General features: G+C 40.2%; 1 protein-coding gene across 1 annotated transcript in view; it reads left to right on the top strand.

Annotated features, from left to right (window-relative positions):
- Window positions 1–26,818, top strand: part of otol1b (otolin 1b) — a 105,084-nt gene that overhangs the window by 62,313 nt on the left and 15,953 nt on the right. Inside the window, exons 3-5 of the mRNA XM_072256960.1 lie at window positions 2,736–2,903; window positions 13,802–13,924; window positions 23,641–23,934. Of these exons, the coding sequence (XP_072113061.1) occupies window positions 2,736–2,903; window positions 13,802–13,924; window positions 23,641–23,934 (585 nt within the window). The remainder of the gene's footprint in view (window positions 1–2,735; window positions 2,904–13,801; window positions 13,925–23,640; window positions 23,935–26,818) is intronic.

Here is a 26,818-nt window from a genome sequence, read left to right as displayed (position 1 = left end):
CCTCTTATCTTAAAGCCACGTCCTCTTGTATTGAGCAGTGGTGCCCTGGGAAAGAGGCACTGGCTATCCACTCTATCTATTCCTCTTAATATCTTGTACACCTCTATCATGTCTCCTCTCATCCTCTTTCTCTCCAAAGAGTAAAGCTCTAGCTCCCTTAATCTCTGATCATAATCCATACTCTCTAAACCAGGCAGCATCCTGGTAGATCTCCTTGGTACCCTTTCCAATGCTTCCACATCCTTCCATAGTGAGGCGACCAGAACTGGACACAGTACTCCAAGTGTGGCCTAACCAGAGTTTTATACAGCTGCATCATTACATCATGACTCTTAAACTCTATCCCTCGACTTATGAAAGCTAACACCCCATAAGCTTTCTTAATTACCCTATCTACCTGTGAGGCAACTTTCAGTGATCTGTGGACATGTACCCCCAGATCCCTTTGCTTCTCCACACTACCGAGTATCCTGCCATATACTTTGTACTCTGCCTTGGAGTTTGTCCTTCCAAAGTATACCACCTCACACTTCTCCAGGTTGAACTCCATCTGCCACTTCTCAGCCCACTTCTGCATTCTATCAATGTCTCTCTGCTATCTTCGACTATCCTCTACACTATCTACAACACCACCAACCTTTGTGTCATCTGAAAACTTGCCAACCCACCCTTCCACCTCCACATCCAGGTCACTAATAAAAATCACGAAGAGTAGAGGTCCCAGAACAGATCCTTGTGGGACACCACTAGTACAATCCTCCAATCTGAATGTACTCTCTCCACCACGACCCTCTGCCTTCTGCAGGCAAGCCAATTCTGAATCCACCTGGTGTGGTAAACCATATATATATGTTGTAACTGGGTTACCTGTCCGGACACACCCCTCTGCTGACTGATCTTGTGGCTCCTCCCACAGAGCCCTGAATAAAGGCGATACTGCCATTGCTCCTCCTCTCAGTCCAGGGCAGATACTCAGCATGGTGGAGGTCACATTTTACTGCTAATAAAAGCCTTTCAGTATTTACTCTACTTCCAGTCTTTTGTAGTTATTGATAGTGCATCACCTGGCCAAACCTCCCTGGATCCCATGCCTTCTGACTTTCTGAATAAGCTTATCGTGTGGAACCTTGTCAAATGCCTTACTAAAATCCATGTAGATCACATCCACTACACTACCCTCATCTATATGCCTGGTCACCTCCTCAAAGAACTCTATCAGGCTTGTTAGACACGATCTGCCCTTCACAAAGCCATGCTGACTGTCTTTGATCAGACCATGATTCTCTAAATGCCCAGAGATCCTATCTCTAAGAATCTTTTCCAACAGCTTTCCCACCACAGACGTAAGGCTCACTGGTCTATAATTACCCGGACTATCCCTACTACCCTTTTTGAACAAGGAGACAACATTTGCCTCCCTCTAATCCTCCGGTACCATTCCCGTGGACAATGAGGACATAAAGATCCTAGCCAGAGGCTCAGCAATCTCTTCCCTCACCTCGTGGAGCAGCCTGGGGAATATTCCATCAGGCCCCGGGGACTTATCCATCCTAATGTATTTTAACAACTCCAACACCTCCTCTCCCTTAATATCTACATGCTCCAGGACATCAACCTCACTCATATTGTCCTCACCGTCATCAAGGTCCTACCTTCACTTATCTTGGAAGCTAAGTTCAATAATTTGCAACCAACCTTTTTCAAAAGGAAACTGAATTGAGGTTCAGTCACCTATCTTGCTGATAGCCATTGGTAATTAGTGGGTTGGAAAGAGAAAGGGATGGGGGGGGGCAACAGAGAAAATATAATGGTTTTATTATTATTTATTGCATAACAGTTATGCACAATGACTCAGAAATTATTAAGATGTTGCAAAGCTGCATCAAGTGGGTTTGATCCTGACCTTGAGTACTGACTGTGGTCTGCAAACTCTCCCTGTGGGTTTCCCCTGTGTGTTCCCATTTCCTCCCATAAAATATTGCGCTAGTTTAATTGGCTACTTTAACTTGTCCTAGTGCAGATGGTAGCAGAATTAGTTGAAGGACTTGGGAAAGACCAGAGTTTTCAAGGGATTAAGTAGAGAATAGGACTGATAGGAGTGGCTTGAGAGCAGGTGTAGAATTGGTAGGCTGAATGGCCTCTTATGTCAGTGAAAATATGAAATATTATAATCATAAAAAATATCACAAAGACAGTGTGAACTACATATTCATTCACTGGTATACTCTACCTCATTCCTCACTGGAAAATGAATACAATTGAGCCCAATTTCTATGTCTTTCAGTTTTAGGTCATAACTTGTAACTAGTAAAATCTACTCTTATTTACTATTAGTAAGTAAGGCATCCTTTAGTCTTGCGAGACCATGGATCTGCACGTGGAAAGTCTTCACTCTCCAGGGCGCAGGCCTGGGCAAGGTTGTATGGAAGACCAGCAATTGCCCATGCTGCAAGTCTCCCCTCTCCACGACACCGATGTTGTCCAAGGGAAGGGCATTAGGACCCATGCAGCTTGGCACCAGTTACTATCAGACTATAGAAAGAATTTTATAATTGTAAGAATACCACTTGTGCATGTTTTTTATTCTACTTGTTTTTCAATGTGATAATAGGAACCCTCAAATAACTGTCAGATTTGTCAAATATTTAGGTAGTCATATACTTGATGTTTCATTTCAAATGTCTGTTGAAGGATTGAATTTTTAACAAGTTATTTGCTCTGTGTATTATTTTCAGGTTTGACTAACATTAATAATGAAAGCACTGTTGCTGAACGACCAAGTCGGAGTTCAGAATCAGCAGATAGTGACGAGGATGATTCTGATGAGATAAGGTCCCAGGGTTCAAGTAGAAGGGATTCTGGAAGGAAAGGCAATCCTCCTGGAGGGAGAATACAGTTTCGTGGTAAACGCACGACAAGCAAGATGGGGCTGGTTTTTCCTTTGGGAGGAACAAATTCCTACGAAAGAAGTCAAGTTGCTAAAATGAATACCCAACCACAAACAGCTCAGCCCCCAACTTCTGAAGAAATAATTGATAAGATTATAGTTGCACGGGCATTTTCAGTTGGAATATTCGGTCAATACCAACTTCCATTAATTGGGACTCCAGTTCAGTTTCAAACAATTTTCTTTAATGAAGCACAATTATATAATACAAGTTCAGGGAAATTTGTTGCTGAAAGTAATGGCATTTACTCATTCACCTACAATATGATATTCTCTCTTAAGCCAAGGCAAGTTGATTTAATTGTTAATGGTGTTCCTATTGTTAATAATTTTGCTAGCCAGTGGAAAGCAAACATTAATCAGGCTTCTGCATCTCTGATCTTGCATCTCAGAAGCGGGGATGAAATATGGTTTGAATTTGTCAATAGTGACCAGAAAATAAAATATAGCATGTTGTTTACCTTTTCGGGATTTCTATTGTCTCGCTGATTGGCTGCATACTTGTAGCTAATATGTTACTTAAGATATTGTTACTCTAATGCAACATTGTGATAATCTATATCATTCTTACTATCAGTATCTAAATTGAGCATTTCTTAAATCTTCAAAGATATTACTTATTTTCTATCTGTTGTAATACAAAATATTTTCCTTTTCTTTTCATATGAATTGAATTCATCAGAATAAAAATATTTGATTAGCAACCTTTTTGTGATAATGTGAGAAAAAAATTGCAACTAAGCTTAGTTTCTGACTAGCAATTGGTCAATTATTAAAAAGTAAAATCAAAATACTCAAAGCAACACACACAAAATGCTGGAGGAACTCAGCAGGTCAGGCAAATAAGTAGATAATCGACATTTTGGGCCGAGATCCTTCATTGGGACTGACAAAGAAGGGGGGAGATGCCAGAATAAAAAGATGGGGGCAGGGGAAGGAAGCTGGCTGGAAAATGGTAGGTGAAACCAGATGGGTGGAAAGGTCAAGGGTTGGAGAAGAAGGAGGAATCAGATAGGAGAGGAGAGTGAACCTTAGGAGAAAGGGAAGGAGTATAGTTCGGGGGAAGTAACAGGCAAGTGAGAAGAGGTAAAAAGTCAGAGTTGGGAATAGAGAAGGGGGGATACTCAAAATATTCAAATCTGCTTAAATTCTTCAGAAAACAAATGAAAACTTTGAAACAGTTTAAAAATATGAAACACACCTCTGTCACACAGAGTAATTCCTCTGTCTTCCATTGCACATTGTTCAAACAGATTCTCAATATGTTCAGTGAGCTGCTACAGCTGTGCGCTCTATAATGGTGGCAGGACTCAAACTTCCACATGGGCACTAAAGTGGTGAAATTCTATTACAAACTATGCATCCAATTGCAGCAGTTTATCCACAAAAAATGAGCCAATAATTGAATATGGAGAACAAACTAAGACAAAAGGTACATTTTTCATCCGTATCACATCCTTGAAACTTAATTTTACATTCAACTTTATTGGGTTTATTACAGTTATAAGTGAGTAGAGATGTTGTAGCCATCAATGTATTTTTGGTTGGATTAAGGTGGTGACTGACCTGTCCAAATGATTCAATTCCGAATGATTTCCTGCAAATCTAAAGATCCCTGAAGATGTTAGAACAGAGAGTGTGGTAGTAAATAAGGTATACAGGATGTAGGCCTTCAATAGTCAGGGGTTAAACCATAAAGCAGGGAGGTTGCAGCTTCAGAAAGCATTGATGAGCCTGCAACCGCAATGTGTGCTGTTTTAGTTCAGCATAGAAATGACAGGAATGCACTGAAGAAGGTTCAGAGGGGATTCAGCAGAAAGTTGGTGAGGAGAGGCTTGACAGGCTGTTTCCTTTTCTTGAAGCAAAGAATACTGACAGGGATGTACAAAATTATGACGGGGCATAGATTGAAATAAACTTCTGCTTAGCGTAAGTGTCAACATTCATGTTAATGGAATAACAGGAATAGAAGGAAGAATGTGGGAATATTTTTAACAATTCAGATTGCAATGTTTCAAGGTAGCAGCTCTCCACCTTTTTCACAAGGGACTGTAAGAGATTGAGAATAACTTCTGGACTTGACATTAATGCCACAACATGCAGGTGAATTAAAAACAAAGATGGCAGACTCATGCCCACTTGAGTAAATAAACCAGTGCTGTACTAAATGAGTTTTGAAGTTGAAGAGCTACCTTTTCAATGGGACAAAACTAAGATGATAAAATTTTCTAATCAATGTCCAGGGAAACATTAGAAAAATGTACTCAATAGGATAACCCCTGATGCTTGCATTCTATAAAGGGCTCTGTTTACATTACATTGGAGTAACATTGTTAACATCTTTAACACTGAAACGTTATAATTTGTGCTCTCTGGTGATGGAGCAATCACTAGTTGTGCAATTACATAGAGTTGTTAGTCAAGCCTACGCATGCCGGCCAGTGTCCACCAGCTAACAGGAGTCACCTGCCACTCGTTTCAAGCACGTCACCTACAGCCTTTATGAACTCACCTCTCATCCACAATCCTTGATTGCTCATTCAAACAGCAAGTCTCAACCAGTTACTCAGTTACCTTGTCATCTGTGAGTTTTGTATTTGTTCTCTCTTGTTTTGTTGCCCCTGGTAGCTTGTTATTTGCAATTGATTACATTATTAGAGTTTTCATTCACTGCTAAATCATCTCTGCTTTTGGGTTAAGCCTTCTCTACATTTCCTGACTGGATGAATGAACCATTGATTGACCCAGCAGAGTCTGCCTGCCTAAAGGGAGCAATCTGTCGACATGAGCACAGAATCCGGAAGCAGTAGGAAACCATTGGCCATCTACATGCCACTCTTTTCCAACTCTCCATATTGATACAGCAGTTCCTTGACAGTCAACTCGCTCCCTCTGAGCCCTGGATTCCAGTGCCTGAGTACTTCTCTGTATCCCCAACCTGATGCCATAACCTCCTCTCCCAGCCTACAGACCGAGCCAAGATTGCCTTCATCATCTCTCTCTCGAGTGGACGAGCTCTGACCTGGGCTGCTGCTAACTGGGCCAATAAAAACTATCATTTGCAATAAATGAGGAAGCATTGGGTTTTTGACCATCCAGGAAGTGGAAAGGGGTAGCAGATTGGATACTTCATCCGCATCAAAGCTCACTGTGCTTCAACAGGTAGGTCATTGTCTCAGTTTTGAGGAATTCAGCAGGCCAAGCAGCATCTATGGAAAAGAGTAAACAGATGACATTTTGGGCTGAGACATTTCATCAGAACACTTGCTCAGCTGTTTCAGTTATTCCACAAAATGAGTTTGAATGGCATTTCAAAGATACTGAACTGAAGCCTGTAGATAATCCAGCTAAGATTTTACTGTATACTGGAGAAAAGATAATTCCTGTGAGAATGACATTTGTAACAGTGAAATAAAACAACCAACAAGCAACATTGGGCTTGTATGTGGTAAAAACAGGAGGACTTGCTTTATGGGGACATGATTGGCTGAGATCCATCCACCATCGGCATGCCACATACCCTACAATACAGCCAACTGAAAGCAAATTAAGAAAGGTACTGGATGATGCCATGGCATTGTTCAAGGATGGCATTGGAGAACTCAAATGTATCAAGGGTAAAATAATGTTTAAAAAGTGTGAAATGAAAATGCCTCATCCAAATTCTACAAGTTCCGCAAAGGTGGTTCATTATACTATCTGTCATAAAGTAGCCAGTTAGCTGAATCACAGGGAGGCTGAAGGAATTCTTTCCAAGGTTGAGTGGAGTTCATGGGCAACACTGGTGGTCCAGTAGCCAGGAAGGATGGGTCTGTTAGGATCTGTGGTGAGTTTAGTGTCACCATCATCCCAGTACTAAAAGTAGATCAATACCCTCTGCCCGGGATAGAGGATATCTTTGCAAACCTTTGTGGAGGGAAATATTTCAGTAAAGTGGACATAACTGAGGCAACCTAATGATGGAGATGGAAGAAGATCCAAAGTGTTTCTTACTATAAACACTCACAAAGGGCTTGATTGCTATAATAGGCTTCTAGATTGGTCATGGCTAGAATTAACTCCTGTCTCAGTAAGGATCTGGACCTACTGCAATTTTCCTGTCACCACCATAGGTCTATGGCAGATGTAATCTCAATAGTTCTCCATGCGGCCTTGGATCATTTGGACAATATAAATGCCTATGCCAGGATGCTGTTTATTGATAATAGCTCAGTGTTTAACACCATTATTCCTACAGTTCTGATCAAAAAGCTACAGAACCTGGGAGTCTCGACCTCCCTCTGCAAATGGATCTAAATGGATCTTCAACTTCCTAACCTGAAGACCACAATCTGTGCAGATTGGAAATAACATCTCCATCTCACTGACATTCAACACTAAAGCAACAGAAGGATGTGTGCTTAGCCCACTGATCTACTCTCTCTATACCCATGACTGCGTGACTAGTCATAATTCAGATAGCATCTATAAGTTTGCCAATGATTGTTGGCAGAATCTAGATGGAGATGAGAGGGTGTACTGGAATGAGATACACCAGCTAGTTGAGTGGTGTCAAAACACCTTGCACTCAATGTTAGTAAGAGCAAAGAGCTGATTGTGGGCTTCAGAAAGGGTAAGATGAGTGAACACAAACCAGTAGCCATAGAGGGATCAGAAGTGGAGAGAGTGAGTAGCTTCAATTTCTCGAAGAACCTAAATTGGTCCCAACATATCAATGTATCTATAAAGAAGACAGTGGCTATATTTCATTAGGAGTTTGTGGAGATTTGTTTGTCACCTAAAACACTTCTACAGATGTGCTGTGGAGAGCAATCTGACTGGCTACATCACCATCTGGTGTGAGGGTGGCTACTGCACAGGATTCAAGTAAGCTGCAGAAAGTTGTAAAGTTAGTCAGCTCCATTCCATCATGGGTACGAGCCTCTGTAGCATCTAAGACATCTTCAAGGAGTGGGCCAGGTGCTGCAAGGCTCCGCAGGCATTCAGTTTTACCAGGATGACATCACTGTTACCAGCGAGGATGGCAAGGAACATCTCCAAAATCTCAACACAGTGTAAAAAAGATTAGATTTTGGGCTCAGAGCATGAAGTGACAAGTGTGAATTCTTTAAGCAAAGCATCACTTACTATGATCACATCACTGATGCACAAGATTTACACAATTGTGCTGAGGAAATTCAAGCAGTGTTGGATGCCCCAAGGCCAAAGCAGATCCTTTTCAGGATTTGTCAATTATTATAACAGGTTCCTGCCAAACCTGGTTTTTGGGCTTCATCCCTTGAACTCATTACTACAGATTGGGAAGCAAATGGCAATGGGCAAAGCAGTGTGAGGTGGCTTTCAAAAAGGCAAAGGAAGTGGTGACATCAGACACTGTACTCAGACATTATGATCCACATCATCCAGTGAAGTTTCCCTGTGACACCTTGCCTTATGGTATAGGTGCAGTCATGTCACATGTTATTGGTGATGGAAGTGAACGGCCCATAGCCATTGCATCAAATTTCCTTACTGCTGCAGAGGAAAAACTACACACAGGTTAACAGAGGGGCCCTGAGGCTGGTTTGGGTTGTAAAACATTTTAATCAGTGCTTGCATGGGACAGAGGTTACCTTCGTTATTACTGTCATCAACCCCTAGGGTTCATTTTGAATCCACAGAAGGGTGTTCCACTAACAGCAGCAGCACGAGTGCAGAGATGGGCTCTGTTTTGTGGAGGACACAATCACAAGACTGAATCCAAGAGGACAACTAATATGGAAATGCTGATGGACTTAACTGTGGAAAAAGAAATACTTGAAAAGTTTACGAAAGAGGACACTCCTCTTGATATTTTTTCAGTAATGCAAATTATCAGTCTCCATATTATGGCAGAGATGATCCAAAGGGAAACCAGAAAAGACCCCACACAGTCTCAGGTCTACAGAGCAAGCCAAATAGCTCAAATGTGCAGCAGAAACTCCAGTTCCTCCACTTTTTACCAGGGCCAGGAGGAACTTGCCCTTGATGGGGGTTCCTTTATGTGAGAATTGAGAGTTGTTGGACCATCCAAGCTGAGATCTAAAGTGTTGGAGTAGCTCATACCAGTCATCTAGACGTAGTTAAAATGAAAATGTTGGTTCAAAGTTTTGTCTGGTGGCCTGGAATAGATCAGCAGATTGAGCTGCTTGCCATGCACTGTTTGGAGTGCCAACGTGTCCTGAAGATGCCTTGAGCAGCGCCTCTCTGTTCCTGGGATTTTGCCAGACCGTTCATGAGCACAAATTTCTTGGTAGTAGTGGATGCAGCTACAAAGTGGCCATAAATGTTCCCAGTGGTCCCCACTACAGCTTTGCATACTGTTGATGTGTTGAGAAGCCTCTACTCAAGGACTGGTGTTCCAGAACACTTAGTCAGTGACAATGGACCACAGTTTCAGTCATTTCTGAGAATGAATGGAACAAGACGTATTATCACTGCACTGTACCACCCAACTACAAATGTCTCAGTGGAAAGGGTTACCCAGAGTTTAAAGAATGCACTGCGAGCAATGATAGACATAGTCATAGTCATACTGTATTGATCCCCGGGGGAAATTGGTTTTCGTTACAGTTGCACCATAAATAAATAGTAATAAAACCATAAATAATTAAATAGTAATATGTAAATTATGCCAGGAAATACACAACACACTACACTAACACTGAATCAGAAACTGACCAATTTCCTCAGTATATCTCACAATGCAGCAAACCTCTCAACCAACAACTCACCAGTTCTATAGTTCCTGGATGGTACTTTGTGCTCACACTAGGAACTCCTGAAACGCAACCTCAGAAGGTGCATGCAGGACAAACCTCTGAGACAAACTGAGGGCTCCTCAAACAAGGAGTTTCAATGTTTCACTCCTGGGCAAGCAGTCCTGCTGAGGAACTACAGAGGTGATCAAAAGTGGGTACTTGGAAAGATTAAGGATAGGACTGGACTACTCCCCTACACAGTGGAGATTGCGTCCGATGTCATCTAAAGACGACGCATCAGTAAGTTGAGAAGAGCAGAAGAAAGGTGTTCAGAGTTATCATAACGACTTCTTGAAGTTCCAGAGTCGACTCCTATAATCCCCACAGAGGAGGCCAGAGAAGCTGAGATAGTTTCACAGCCGCAAGTCTCTCCTGCCAAGCAGAGTGACTCTCCCCGCACCCCTCTCCACTCATGAAAGACTTTATCCTACAAGAGAAAGAAATCTTCCACAGTGATTAAATCTTTAGGCCTGAATTTAAAATTTGCTGTGCTGTGGATGTCTATATGGTCATTGCTTTATATAGTGTATATAAGTTGAGATGCATTCTATATTGAGTTGGAGTTTATAGGTAAGCAGGGAGGAGTGCTGTCCCATGTACTTCCGATTAGTTTTGGAGTTACAAAATAAAACACTGGTGACCTGGGGATGATGGCAAAATTATTCATCTCTTGGTGGTGTATGTATAGATCTTGGCTTAGGTACTGTATTGCCAGTAGGGGGCGCCACAGAAAGCACAGATGACAGGAGAGCACTGGCTGTGTCATTTAATCTTAATGGACGTTCTGCAGTTGTCCCAGAATCCTGTCCCTTTTCCACAACTGGGTCTGGATTGGTCAGTTTGCGTTAATTTTCAGTAGCCATAGAAGTGGACAACAGCTGATCAATTGCCTTCTCCAGATGTCGTGGTTACTAGTTTCTACTGTGTGTGACACAGGACCTGTTTGTGCCACCACCGTCACAGGTATCCACTTCATTCCAGAGATGTAGTTCCCGGCAAGTGCTTTCTCTCCTGTTGTGAAACTTCTCTACTTCACTTTAGCACATCTCCCTGTTTGGGTTTTCTATTCATTTAGCCACTCTGTTTTGTGTTTAGGATCTAAGCAGGTCAAGACAGGTATGAAGCTTTCTTTTCATCAGTATAGTGGCTGGAGCCATTTTGGTGGTGGCATGAGGTGTGCTGTGTTAGGTCAGCAAAAAAAAGTGCTAAGACACTGGTTCCCACTAAAGTCTTTTTTCATTGTTTGTATGAATCGTTCAGTAAGGCCATTAGTGGCCCAGTGATATGGTGCTAACTTGATGTACTGAATATTATTTGATTCAGTAAATTCTCGAATGCTTCAAACAGGAGTTGTGGGTTATTGTCACTTACAAGCTGTTGAGGAAGCACAACATGGCTAAAGATGGAACATAGCTCCTCAGTGCATTTTTCATATGTAGCACATTTCATGATGACAACTTTGGGCCATTTGCTGCGTGCGTCCACTATGCCCAAGAATATGTGGCCTTCTACAGGTCCCGCAGAATCCTCTGCCATGGTTCTTCAGGCCATTTCTATGGATGCAAAAGAGTAAGCTGAGGAACATTTCTCACTTGCTGACAAGATGAGCTCACTTTGTCTTTCTCTTTATTGGTTACATCCAGTCCTGGCCACCAGAAGTAGCTGCATGTGATTTATTTCATATGAACTGCTCCACAGTGTCCTGCATGTAGCTTGTCAAGCACTTGCTTTCCTACTGGTGGAGGAATGACTACATGGTAGCCCCATAGTAAACTCCCTGCTTGGACTGTGACCTCTTTCCATCGAGCCTGGTAAGGTTTCAATTCTATGGTTAGCTCTTCTTTCCATTCGTGAGTTACCATGTCCTCCACTTTAGATAGAATAGGGGCAGTACGTGTTTGCTTCTGGACTTGCACCACAGTTATCACTGTAGGTACTTCCTTGAAGTAAAAGTCTCTTTTGGGGACAGCTGTGACAGTTAAGTGAAGTTTGGATAGTCCATTAGAATTTAACTCGTGCTCAGAACTCCTGTGCATTATATCATACTGATGTGCAGATAGTAACAGAGCCCATTGTTGCATTTGACTAGGAGCCAAGGAACGAATGCCCCCATGTGGACCAAACATTCACGTCATGGGGCAATGATCTATCAGTAGTGTAAATCATCAACCAGAGAGGAATTGATGGAACTTAACTCCAAAGACAATTGCGAGTGCTTCCTGCTCAATGTTGGCAGAGTGGCTTTCTGTCTTGCTTAATACCTTGAATCAAAAGTGATTGGATGCTCTTCACCCGACAGTATGATGTGTGAGATATCTGCCCCCACACCATAGGGCAACGTGTTACAGGCCAACTGTATGGGCATGATGGGCTGAAGTGTGTGAGTACTTCAGATTGAGGTCTTTTGGCCTTTTTAAAAGCCACTTCACAGCAATCTGTCCACTGCCAGTGTGTTGATTTATTTAATAATGGTTTTAGCATGCTAGCTAGGTCAGCAACAAACTTTGCACAGTATGTTCTTAATCCAATGAAAGATCTTAATTGACAGCATTCTGTGGTGATGGAGCCTCCTTGATCACCTTCACTTCTCATGGTGTATCGTGAAGCCCTGAGTTGTTGAAAAATTGGCCCAAGATTTCAATTGAAGGTCGAAAAAACTCACGCATCATTCTGGACCCTCATCCCATTTTCCTTGAGTCTTTGTAGTGTAGCATCCAGGTTTTATAGGTGTTCACATTAACTTTCCCCAGCAATGAGTAAGTCATCTAAATAGCATTACACCCCTGTCAGCTGCTCAGCATCTGGTCCCTTGCTTGCTGAAAAAGTGAGGGAGCTGAGGTAATGCCAGTGGAAGCCTTCAGTATCAGAACATCCCTTTGTGAGTCACTGTGGTCAAAAGTTCCTTGGACCCTGGATCTTCATGCATCTGCATCTTGGTAAATGTCAGTCCTCCAGCCAATCCTGCAAAAAGATCATCAATGAGGGCAAGAGGGGTTATTATTCAGCAGTAAGAGTCAGGTTAATGGTTACCTTGAAGTCTCCACAAAGCCTTAAAGACCCATCCCTTTTAGGACAGGAATTCCTGGGGTTGCCCATTTACTTACACACACTGGTTCCAATTCAGCCTCTGCCTTTGGTTTGAGGGCATAGGGAACAGATCTTTCCTTCAGCCATTTGCAGTTGTATCAGGCTTAACAGCCAGCTTAGCAGTGATTCCTTTCAAACTACCCAGTTCTTCATTGAATACTGCTGTGTGTTTTTTCAATACCTCTTCTGGACCAGTACTCCAACCAATCAAGTGCGCTTCGTGTTTGTTGAGTTTGAACTGCTCCGATCCCGAGCGGCTGAGAGGCACTGGATAACTACTTTTAACAACGTACAGTGGGAGTTTCTTTTTCTGTTAATCTCCACTGTAAGATGTACTGATCCCCTCACTGGAACAACCTCACGGTGTAAATCTTTAATGTCAACCTTGCCCCTACTGGGGTGAAATGCTGCAATTTCTTCTTGTAAACTGTCTTTGACGCCAGCAATACTGCAGCACCTGTGTCCACCTGTATCCTCACTGTGTCCCCGTCCAGCCACAGGATTGCTCAATAGCTGTCTCTGTGGCCTGAATCAGATAAAACATGCAAAGCTTCTTCAACCACAGAGTGGGAGTCACTCAGACCATCCTCAATATGCTGCATCTTCTTTACATCTTTCTGTTATCCCAAAATTAATTTTTCTTTATTACAACGTTGTTGTTTGAAAATGTCTTTTTTTCTTTTACAGGTACATTCAATATATCCATTTTTGCCACAGCTTCGGCAATCTAAATCATTATACCAGCATTCTTTTGCTGAATGCCCAGTTTTACCACAATGTTAACATTGATTGACATAGGTTTCTCATTCTTAAAGTCAGTAGAAGCCATTTTCAAACACAATCATGTTCCAGGAAAGTTAACTAGTCTTGTCTGTCTCTCTCCTTCCTTTATTTTATTTAACCATCCCTTTTTCATTCTCTTCCTTCGGATTCTTCATTCACCATGCTTGCTGCAGCCATTTTCTTTTTGTTCACTCGTGTTACACAGCGGTACACTGGCAGCTTTGGACATGGGGTTTTCTTGCTGACGGGAATGAAACAAGGAATATCGTGCAAGGTCTTGTCACCTTGGTTGTGGTACTGGGAAGCCAGGTGGCCGTGAATAAGACACGTGAGAGACGGAGGGGTGAGGAACAAATGTGCTGCTGTTTATTTTACTTGTAAATCATCTACCCAGAATGTCCCCTCACATTATGTTCAGTACGTAACACACAGGGAAGCTTGGCAACAATCCGTAAGGATTGACAGCAATTCATATACCTGTACATGAATATGTAACAATGAATCTCTGATATTTTTGGACAAATACAGCGGCTCTGAGGATCTTATAAACAGCAAACTGAATGCGCCACCATCTAAGCTCACCGCAACCTTTCAGCATCTCTTTGCTTTGAAAATATAATAATCTTGAACATACGGTATTTTACTCCTAGCAGAAGCTAAAACAACAGAAAGTTAATATACATAAACATTCTGGATGGCTTGTATTTCCTTTATTTCCTAAGGCTTGACTTTTGGTTGATACTTGATATATTTGTGTTTCATTAGAAGATATTTTCCAAATAATTGTTAATATCAAAATAGTCAATGGAAATTAATCCATGTATTGTTATGTTCAAGTTTACCTTGATGGTGCATTTTCAAAAGAGCCCTTTAATACTGTTATATTACATTATATTTACGATGGATTGTTGAGATTCCACCTCTCCACAAAATTCGTATACACTGCAACCACAAAATAAAAGTTTGCAAATGCCTTTTAAAATTAACCAACCCACAACTTCCAATACCACCACAAATTAACCCATTTTCATCTAAAATCAAGGCTGACTACATTTCTCACTTTCCAGGATTGTAGAGTGATCTTTGATTTGGCTTTGACCAGCAAAATCTAAAGCTTTCAAATTAGTTTTTCTCTCTTTTAAAATCTGCAAGATGTTTCTATATTGTAGCAATTAATACTAAAATATTACCTGTACGTTTCTAACTTCAATGAAGTTCCAGACTTCATTTTTTGCACATGAATTATTTCAGACCTGCATTAACCTGTGCACAATTAAATAACTGTGTGATTTACTATAATGACAGTAATGATTCAAAATGAATAATGTACTGTAAAAGCTTTGACTGATTGCTTTGTAAAGTTTTATTAGCTTTGAAATATTTTATTTTAAATTGAAACAAAACATCCTTTTGAGATGTAGTTATATAACTAATTAGTTGAATCCCATTTTAAAGAACTAAAAGGAACACCAAGAAGTCATTGAAATGCAAAATATTTCAGTTGAAATAGAGCTACTTTCTGCCTCATCATTGGAGTTTAGAAGAACATTCAAAAAAGCAGCCAATCCCATTTCTGAATAAAAACAACCTCTTACATTGTCATTGGTCCTGGGGAAAGATAATTAGTAAATAAATTGTCGAGTGTAAGCAATATACCGCATGTACTGAACTGATGCTGGATGATTGGAATAAATGGTAAAGAAAGTGTCACGGAAGGTATGTCAGAATGTTTTGTTGATGCTGCCTTCATTCTTTTGCTTATAAGTGGTAGAACATTTAACTTCGGTATATTCTTTGGCAATGTGATGCCCAAAGAAAATATGATTTTCAGACTCTAATGATACACAATAATCAACAGCAGGTATTGATATTATTTATTACAACATTATTAATGGTAGAAGTTTGTGATAAAAAGTGTTTTTTTGCAGATATATATGCTGAGGTGCAATATTTCTGGTCTTTATTTAGGATTAATGGAAAAAGAGACCAATAACACAATTTTTTTTGACTGCTCAACACAACCAAGGATAAAAGTATTAATAGTTTACTTTTTATGTGCAACATTTCCAGTTCAAGAAAAACTAATGGTAATGATCATAAATTTTATGAAGTATCAATTTTATTGCTTGTTATCATATGAATACCATTTAAGGATGACATTTGACACTGAATCTTAGGCTTTTAACAATCCTGAAATTAACTTTGGAGTGATAAGAAACTTTAAATGCTGCTGCTGTGCAAAAGAAGCAATGGATATTTGATTTCAGTGGTTTTAATGAACCAAAAGAACAGAGTTACAAAATACTTCAGTTACATTTTGCTACAAAGACTTGAGTTGTTATTGGATAACTGTTGGTTTTTGGTTACCACAATGAAGAGAAAATAATCCTTTGTCATTAAAATATTGCACTAGTATAGATGTACAATACCACTAAGTGTTTGGAACAATAGTGAGTCTGTTTATGTCTTCCTATTGCATTTTATACAAGTGGAAATGAGAACTGTTTAGTGATATCTGAGTTTGGGATTGCTTTGCTCCACTGGAAGGCATATGACCAAAATCAACAATCAAGAGCAAATGGCAAATAATTAGTTTCTCCCTTTTCACTTTTGAATAGGATGTTAATGAAATATTCTTTGAAATAACATATTTTGTGCTTTTTCTGAACTATTCCCACACCAGATTGATACTTATTAATCTATAATGTGAATAATTCATTAACAAATAATGATGATAAGGTTAAATAGATAAACACTCAACACATTACAATTAATTATAACACTTAATTTCCAAACATATAAATGTAAATTTTAGGTAATGGAACTTGACCAGAATTCTGTGATTGTATCACACACTAACAGGCAGCACAGCAAAAGGGGTTCAATTCCTGTTGTCGTCGTATGCTTTCCCCGTGACTCCATGTGTTTCTTCCAAGTGCTCCAGCTTTCTCCAATATTTCAAAGATGTATGGGTTAGGGTTGGTAAGTTGTGGGTTTTGCTATGTGAAGCACTTGTTGGCTTCCCTCGTCACATTTTTTATTTATTAGAAATACATATTATTTACAAACTCATTTAAATACTTTAAATAAAGAACATAGAACAATAGAGCACAATGCAGGCCTTTCTGCTCACAATGTTGTGCCAACCTTTTAACCTATTTCAAGGTAAATTTAATGTTTCTGTCCCACATGACCCTCCATTTTCCTTCATCAATGTGCTTACCTAAAAGCTGCTTAGATGTCCCTAATGTATCTGCCTCTTTCACCACACCCTGGCAGATCTTTCCACACACCAACTACTTTTTGTGAACTAAACCTATCTTTGACACCCCTATACTTTCCTCCAATAGTGCCCCCCTCATATTAGCCTTTTTCCCAGGGTGAAAGAGGCCATCTATCTATGCATCACTGTCTGGTAGTAGGGCTCCACTGCAAAGGATCAGAAAAAGCTGCAGAAGCTTGAAGACTCAGCCAGCTCCATCAAGGATGCTAGCTTTGCTAACTTTCAGGATACTTTCAAAAGGTGGTGCCTCGAAAAGGCAACATCCATCCTTAAAGACCCCTGTGACCCAGCTCATGCTCTCTTCTCATTGTTACCAACAAGAAGGAGGTACAGGAGCTTGAAAACGCACACTCATCATTTTGTCTTCTTCCCCTCCTCTTTCTGATTTCTGAGTGGACAATGAATTGTAATTTACAGTTTTTAATCATGTATTGCAATGCGCTGCTGCCACAAAACATCAAACCTCATGGCATTTGCCAGTGATATTAAACCTGATTCTGATTCCTACTATCATAGAAACCATAGAAAAACTACAGCACAGAAACAGGCCCTTTGGCCCTTCTTGGCTGTGCCGAATCATTTTCTGCCTAGTCCCACTGACCTGCACACGGACCATATCCCTCCATACACCTCCCATCCATGTATCTGTCCAATTTATTCTTAAAAGTTAAAAAAGAACCTGCATGTACCACCTCGTCTGGCAGCTCATTCCACACTCCCACCACTCTCTGTGTGAAGAAGCCCCCCCAATGTTCCCTTTAAACTTTTCCCCCCTCACCCTTAACCCATGTCCTCTGGTTTTTTTCTCCCCTTGCCTCAGTGGAAAAAGCCTGCTTGCATTCACTCTATCTATACCCATCATAATTTTATATACCTCTATCAAATCTCCCTTCATTCTTCTACGCTCCAGGGAATAAAGTCCTAACCTATTCAACCTTTCTCTGTAACTGAGTTTCTCAAGTCCCAGCAACATCCTTGTAAACCTTCTCTGCACTCTTTCAACCTTATTTATATCCTTCCTGTAATTTGGTGACCAAAACTGAACACAATACTCCAGATTTGGCCTCACCAATGCCTTATACAACCTCATCATAACATTCCAGCTCTTATACTCAATACTTTGATTAATAAAGGCCAATGTACCAAAAGCTCTCTTTACGACCCTATCTACCTGTGATGCCACTTTTAGGGAATTTTGTATCTGTATTCCCAGATCCCTCTGTTCTACTGCATTCCTCAGTGCCTTACCATTAACCCTGTATGTTCTACCTTGGTTTGTCCTTCCAACGTGCAATACCTCACACTTGTCAGTACTAAACTCCATCTGCCATTTTTCAGCCCATTTTTCAAGTCCCTCTGCAGGCTCTGAAAACCTTCCTCACTGTCTACTATACCTCCAATCTTTGTACCATCAGCAAATTTGCTGATCCAATTTATCAGATTATCATCCAGATCATTGATATAGATGACAAATAACAATGGACCCAGCACTGATCCCACTCGGAGAAGCAATTCTCTACTACCACTCTTTGGCTTCTACCATTGAGCCAATGTCTAATCCAATTTACCATCTCTCCATGTATACCTAGCGACTGAATTTTCCTAACTAATCTCCCATGCTGGACCTTGTCAAAGGCCTTACTGAAGTTTATGTAGACAATATCCACTGCCTTCCCCTCATCCACTTTCCTGGTAACCTCGTCGAAAAACTCCAATAGATTGGTCAAACATGACCTACCACGCACAAAGCCATGTTGACTCTCCTTAGTAAGTCCCTGTCTATCCAAATGCTTGTAGATTCTGTCTCTTAGTACTCCCTCCAATAACTTACCTACTACCGACGTTAAACTTACCGGCCTATAATTTCCCGGATTACTTTTCGATCCTTTTTTAAACAACCGAACAACACGAGCCACTCTCCAATCCTCCGGCACCTCACCTGTAGACAACGACATTTTAAATATTTCCGTCAGGGCCCCTGCAATATCAACACTAGTCTCCTTCAAGGTCCGAGGGAACACCCTATCAGGTCCTGGGGATTTATCCACTTTAATTTTCCTCAAGACAGCAAGCACCTCCTCCTTTTCAATCTGTACAGTTTCCATAATCTCACTATTTGTTTCCCTTAACTCCATAGACTTAATGCCAGTTTCCTTAGTAAATACAAATGCAAAAAACCTATTTAAGATCTCCCCCATTTCCTTTGGTTCCGCACATAGCCGATCACTCTGATCTTCAAGAGGACCAATTTTATCCCTTACAATCCTTTTGCTCTTAATATACCTATAAAAGCTCTTTGGATTATCCTTCACTTTGACTGCCAAGGCAACCTCATGTCTTCTTTTAGCCCTCCTGATTTCTTTCTTAAGTATTTTCTTGCACTTCTTATACTCCTCAAGCACCTTATTTACTCCCTGTTTCCTATGCATGTCATACAACTCCCTCTTCTTCTTTATCAGAGTTGCAATATCCCTTGAGAACCAAGATTCCTTATTCCTATTCACTTTGCCTTTAATCCTGAAAGGAACATACAAACTCTGCACTCTCAAAATTTCTCCTTTGAAGGCTTCCCACCTACCGTTCACACCTTTGCCAGAGAACAACCTGTCCCAATCCACGCTTTTTAGATCCTTTCTCATTTCTTCAAATTTGGCCTTCTTCCAGTTCAGAACCTCAACCCTAGGACCAGATTTATCCTTGTCCATGATCAAGTTGAAACTAATGGTGTTATGATCACTGGAACCAAAGTGCTCCCCTACACAGACTTCCGTCAGTTGTCCTAACTCGTTTCCTAACAGGAGATCCAATATTGCATTCCCTCTAGTTGGTCCCTCTATATATTGATTCAGATAACTTTCCTGAACACATTTTACAAACTCTAAACCATCTAGACCCCTAACAGTATGGGAGTCCCGATCAATATATGGAAAATTAAAATCCCCTACCACCACAACTTTATGTTTCCTACAGTTGCCTGCTATCTCTCTGCAGATTTGCTCTTCCAATTCTCGTTGACTACTGGGTGGTCTGTAATACAATCCCACTAATGTGGCCATACCTTTCCTGTTTCTCAGCTCCACCCATAAAGACTCAGTAGACAAGCCCTCTATCCTATACACCTCTATCAAGTCACCCCTCCTCTTCATTCCCTCCAAAAAGAAGAGACCTAACTAGCTCAACCTCTCCACATAAGACACGTTTTCGAATCCAGGCAGCATCCTTCAGAATCCAGGCAACCAGAAATGAACACAATACTCCAAGTGTAATCTAACCCAGGTATTAAAGAGCTGTAACATAACCTCATAGCTCTTGAACTCAATCCCCAGATTAATGAAGGCCAACACACCATACACCACCTTAACCATCCTATCAACTTGCATAGCAACTTGGAGGGATCTAGAGATGTGGATTCCAAGGTCCAGGATGCTGTCAATCCTGCCATTAACCTTGCACTCTGACTTCAACCTTCCAAAGTATCACATCACACTTTTCCAGATTGAATTCCATCTGCCACTTTTCAGCCCAGATCTGCATGTGATCATTGTCCTGTTAGACTATGAGACCATAAGATATTGGAGCAGAATTAGGCCTTATGTCCCATTGAGTCTGCTCCACCACTTCATTATGGCTGATCCAATCTTCCTTTCAGCCCCAATCTCCCACCTTGTCCCGTATCCCTTCCTGCCCTGACCAGTCAAGAACCTATCACCCTCTGCCTTAAACATACATTAAGACTTGGCCTCCATAGCTGCCTGTGGCAAAGAATTCCACAGATCCACCATTCTCTGGCTAAAGAAATTTCTCCACATCTCTGTTCTAAAAGAGCGCCCCTATATTCTGAGGCTCCTGTCCTCTGGTCTTTGGCTGTCCCAGCATAGGAAACATCTTCTCCACATCCACTCTATCTAGGCTTTTTGATAGGTTTCAATAAGGTCACCTCTCATTCTTCTGAATTCTAGTGAATACAGGCCCAGGGCCATCAAACGCTCTTCATATGACAAGCCATTCAATCCTGGAATCACTTCTGTGAATCTCCTTTGAACCCTCTCCAGTTTCAGCAGATTCCTTCCAGGATAAGGGGACAAAAACTGCTCACAAGGCTCCAAATGAGACCTCGCCAGTGATTTATAAAGTCTCAACATTACATCCTTGCTTTTATATTCTAGTCCTCTTGAAATGAATGCTAACATTGCATTTGCCTTCCTCACCAGAGAGTCAACCTACAAAAAATTAAACTTTAGGGAATCCTGCACAAGGACTCCCAAGTCCCTTTGTGCTCAGTGTTTTGCATTTTCTCTTAATTTAGAAAATAGTTAAACTTTTCATTTCTTCTACCAAAGTGCAGGACCATGCACTTCCTGACACTATATTCCATCTGCCATTTCTTTGCCCATTCTAATCTGTCTAAGTCCTCCTGTAGCCTCTCTCCTTTCTCAAGACTGCCTGCCCTTCCACCTATCTTCATGTCGTCTGAAAACTTTGCAACAAAGCCATCAGTTTCATCATCCAAATCATTGACTTAAGTATAAAAAGAATCAGTCCCAACACAGACCCCTGTGGAACACCACTAGTCACGGGCAGCCAACAGGAAAAGGCTCCCTTTATTCCTACTCTTTGCCTCCTGCCAATAAGTCACTGTTTTATCTATGGTAGAACCTTTTCTGTAATACCATGGGCTCATAGCTTGTTAAACAGAGTCATGTATGGCACCTTGTCAAGAGCTTTCTGAAAATCCAAGCACACAACATCAACCTGCTTGTTATTTCTTCAAAGAATTCCAACAGATTTGTCAGGCAAAATTTTCGCCTGAGGAAACCATAATGACTAGCCTATTTTATTATGTGCCTTCAAGTACACTGAGACCTCATGCTTAGTAATTGATGGCAATATCTTCCCAGCCACTGAGGTCAGACTAACTGGCCTATAGTCTCCTTCTTCTGCCTCTTTTCCTTCTTGAAGAATAGAGAGACATCTGCAATTTTCCAGTTTTCTGCAACCATTCCAGAATCTAGTGATTCTTGAAAGACCATTCCTGTTGTAACCTTCGACATCCATCTACACCGTCCACAAAACCCCCAACCTTCATGTCATCGACAAATTTACTAAATTCCCATTCCAACCACTCATCCAAGTTATTGATAAAATTCACAAAGAGCACTGGTCCCCAAACTCTGTGGAATGCAACTGGTCACCACCCTCCAGGCAGGTCATGGTTGTTATTAAATTGTTTCGTCTCTCTGCATTTCAGCAGTCAGGTACATTTTGCAGCTAGGGAAAATTAAGTCCTAATCTGATTCTTGATGCCCAAAAAATTAAGATGCAGAAGAATTTTTTTATTAGACTAAGTGGCATTGTTCTTTGGAAGTCAGTTGAGGTTGCATTTTGAATTAGGCAAAAATTTGAGACCGAAATATGGATATCTGCTTTTTTTTCTCAGTAGGTAATTGAGCTGAATTACCCTTTCAAAAAAATTTCTATGCTATTGTTCAGAAGGAAACAACAGCATTTCTTTTAAAATAAGCTTATACTTTATACTTCATTGTCGCCAAACAATTGATACTAGAATGTAAAATCATCACAGCGATATTTGATTCTGCGCTTTCCGCTCCCTGGATTACAAATAATAAATATTAAAAATAGTAAAAACTCTTTTATTCTTTATTTTTACCTTTATTCAGAACTCTTTATTTCTTATGATTGTTGAATGTTGTTTTTTGTTGCATGTCGTGCCAGCACTCCACAGCAAATTCCTAATACATGTAAATGTATATGGCGAAATATATCCGTATATCAAGAATCCTTGATAAACCGGTATATACTTCGCTCACATAAAGCTAGCATTCAGCTGAAAATTGCAAATACATTGCCACCTGCAACATTCTTTTGCTGTAGAAAAGTTTGTGAGCCTCTGTATTATTAAATAGAAAATTCTGATTTCGCCTGCTTTCTATGGAAGTTTTAGACTGGTGGGTCAGCATACCCGAAATTCAAGTTTGTTACGTCTTACATCGCCCAACTTACATCGATATAATGGGCGAAGAAATGTATCTATACCGGTTTATTGCATCTGGTTACTGTATGTAAAACAGAAAATTTGCAAATCGGTAATGAAAAAAGAACATCATGGTAATATATTTAGAATAGTAAAATCTTTGATAGTTTAAACAAAAATAACAAGCTCCTCGATAATTTCAAATGTTTTGCGAAGGCTATTTCTTGTTCTTTTGTAAATTGATAAAGAAATTAGGACATTATGGTAAGACATTTTGAATGGTAAGCCATATTAGATTTATAATTAACTAACAGAATCCAGGACACTAAATTTTCTTGTGAAGTGGAAAAATAACGCCTATCCTTCTTTCCCCATTTTTATGTAGGTTGCATATTTACTGCTTTGCTGACTGTTTAACTGTCATCACTATTGAATAGGAGTGTGTGTGATGGTTTTAATTGTAGGTACTGATTATGAATAAACACACATAGTTCTGTGTAATTGACTTGGTTACCTGTTGTACTGTCAAATTTGTGTCATTGGTTGAGGAAAGATGATGGATGTGTTGCCAAACTTCAAAAAATATTAAGATAATGTAAAATCATTGAACAAAATGATTTTGTAGTCTATTCATATTTAAGCATTTCATATTAGAAGTTCTTCTAGCAATGCAAACAAAGTTATAATAGATTCTGAAATTCTTTGTTTTCAGCTGGAAAAATGTTTAGCCTTTCATGGCACACAAAACTGCTATTGTTCCTCTTCATAGCACAAGTAGCAGCAAAAGATGAGTTCAAGAAAGATGAAGGTTTTTCAAGAGCTCTATTTCCAACCTCAACAGTATCTGCTGAAGAACTTGGTACTGATAATTCAGATCTTTCCTCTGAAAGTGCCACGTTGAAATCAACATCGTTACGTTTATTTGACACCTTCCCAACAGTGCCACCGTTTGAAGATGGTGGGAATTTTACCATAGATTCAGATGAGTTCTTTTTTAACTGCTGTGATTGCTGCCCCCCTGTACCAGGACAAAAGGGTGAACCAGGGGAACCAGGTGATGCAGGTAAATATGATACAATGATTGAAATGTCTAGTAAATCTTTTGTATGTCTTTAGAGCTGGTGTGCAATGCCACCTTTACCTCAATCACTACCAATAACGGCTGTGAATTTGTTTCACCACACAGGAAAATCTGAAAACATACAGGAAGCAAATTTATAAATTGGTTTATTATTGACAAATGTACTGAGGTGCTCTAGAAAACTTGCTTTGCATACTGTTCATATACTGTGAACCAATTTATTACAACAGTGCATTGAAATAGTTAGTACAAGGCAAACAATAACAGAGTGCAGAATAAAGTGTGAGAAACACACAGAAAATGCTGGAAGAACTCAACAGGTCGGACTACATACACGGAGAGAAATGAACAGCTGATATTTTGGGTTGACAACCTTTATCAGCATGTGTGTGCTGCCTAAGATTTCCGGCATCTGCTGGATCTCTTGGAATGAAGTATTACAGTTATGGAGAAAGTGCAGTGTAGGTAGATAATGTGTCAGGTTATAATGAGATTTGGGTTAAAAGTCGATCTTATCGAACCGGGAAAGCAATGAGTAGTCTTATAATAGTAGGGTAGAATCTATCTTTCACCCTGGTTGTACATGCTTTCAGGCTTTTGTATCTTCTGCGCAATGGGAGAAAGGAGAAGAGTGAACTCCCGGGGTGAGTGGGGTCTTTGATCATGCAGGCTGCTTTATTGAGGCAGGAAATCTGTAGACAGAATTCAGAAGGAGGAGTCTGCTTTCCAAGATGTGTTGAGCTGTGTCCACTGCTCTCTGAAGTTTTTTTGTGATCACAGGCAGTGCAGTTGCAACACCAAGCCATGATGCATGCAACTAGGATGCTTTCAATGGGGCATTGATAAAAATTAGAGGGGGTCAAAGGGGACATTTCAAATTTATTTAGTCTCCTGAGGAAGTAGAGATGCTGGCTGTGATGTCAACGTAGCTGGTCCAGGACAGGGTGATGCTCACCCATACTTTGGTATGAACTGTTCTGCATTATTTTTGTTACCAACGCTCTGAGTTTAGGGATAACAGAAATAGCATTCTCATAAAGCAAATACTGCAGACAGAGCCGGCTTCAGTAGTTTTATGATTGATTTGCTGCTATGAAATGTACTCTGCAGCTATTTTTATTGCCATTCTTCTATTAACATATTTATAACTTAATGAAAGCTTTGTGGTAAATCAGCTTTGTCACAGCCTTTATGGATGAACCCTTGTTGCTCTGTACCTTAATGATTTTTTTGTTCTATTCTTAAACCATTTTTCCTTAAGGCTGGTCAAATTGATATTTTATGAATCAATAGCACTGAATAAGAGACCATTTGCCCTACAATATACCCAGTTCTTCATTGTATCTCTGGAATGCAAGCTCAGCTGAAATGAAAACTGACAGTGGAACCAGCCTACTGAATCTAGCTGTGATGTTGGGTCCATTAAGGCCAATTAAGTCCCAATTACTGATTATCATTTGATATTTTTAATATATCCACGTTCTACACCTGACTGTGACAATGTGCTCAGTTCCCATTCATTATTTTCTTCAACAGTTATTTTTTTCTTTACAAATCATGAGATGAGAACACCCAATCAATTTTCTTTGGAGCTGAAATGTACAAGTAGAAACATCAGTCTAAGTCAAAAGCTAATTGCATTTTGATGCTCAGGAAACCGAAGCATACCTGTGATATTTTCTCATTTTTATCACTTAATGTCACACAGGCTGAGATTAGTTTTAAAAAATGAGTCACATAAAGAATAAAACATTTTTTCAATTGAAAAAGAGTATCATCTGTGAATTTTCTCTGCTTAATAACAACTATCTTTGTCATCTCTTTACTGTATAGACTGACTTTTTAAAACAGATGCCGTGACTGGAAGTAATGGGCTACAACAAATAGAACGGTGTGGTTACTTCAACTAATGTTAAGTCCGATAGAGCTCACCAAAGAATGTTATACACATAGAGGTTATCACATATTCTAGCCTTATATGGGATATTATGCTCAAACATTAATTTGAGAATGTTCTGTCTCTATTAAAATTAATCCCTGCTCCTTCCCCTTGAAGAGTAGAGGGCAGCATCAAAATTTCATGACATCTGCACGATGCTGTAAATAATATTGATATCATATTTGAACTACTAGTATTAAAGAAGAATGAACGTCTTTACCTTGTTCTAAGCTCATTAAAAACTATGAGAAGCTTTGTCTTTTGCTCTTATATTTGCCATAAATTATATTGAAAATGTCATGACAGCATTAAGCAAATTCCAAAAGCAGGTGGAGAGAAAATTCTTTTCATTATATGAACTTGGGTTGGGAGCAAACGAGAATAAATGGGAATGATCACAGTGATGGTCTGCTGCTCAGAAATACTGCATGAAGTTGCCTGCCTGTGACTAGAGATATACCATTCATTCTAGAGATATATCGTTTATTCTAGAAATATTAGATTAGATTAGATCATGAGGACACAGTCCTCGTTTATTGTCATTTAGAAATGCATGCATTAAAAAATGATACAATGTTCCTCCGGAATGATATCACAAGAAACACAAGACAAGCCAAGACTAAAACTGGCAAAACCACATAATTATAACATATATTTACAACAGTGTAAAGCAATACCATAATTTGATAAGGAGCAGACCATGGGCACGGTAAAAAAAAGTCTCAAAGTTCCGATAGCCTCATCATCTCACGCAGACAGTAGAAAGGAGAAACTCTTCCTGCCATGAACCTCCAAGCGCCGCAAACTTGCCGATGCCGCACCATTGGAAGCATCCGACCGCAGTGGACTCGAGTCCGTCCGAAAACTTTGAGCCTCCGACCAGCCCTCTGACACCGAGCACCGAGCACCATCCTCTGCCGAGTGCTT

The sequence above is a fragment of the Mobula birostris genome, chromosome 4 (genome assembly GCF_030028105.1).
Source record: "Mobula birostris isolate sMobBir1 chromosome 4, sMobBir1.hap1, whole genome shotgun sequence".
NCBI classification, from domain to species: domain Eukaryota; kingdom Metazoa; phylum Chordata; class Chondrichthyes; order Myliobatiformes; family Myliobatidae; genus Mobula; species Mobula birostris.
The sequence above is the reverse complement of the archived record's forward strand: the minus strand, read 5'-3'. Positions and strand labels throughout refer to the sequence as shown.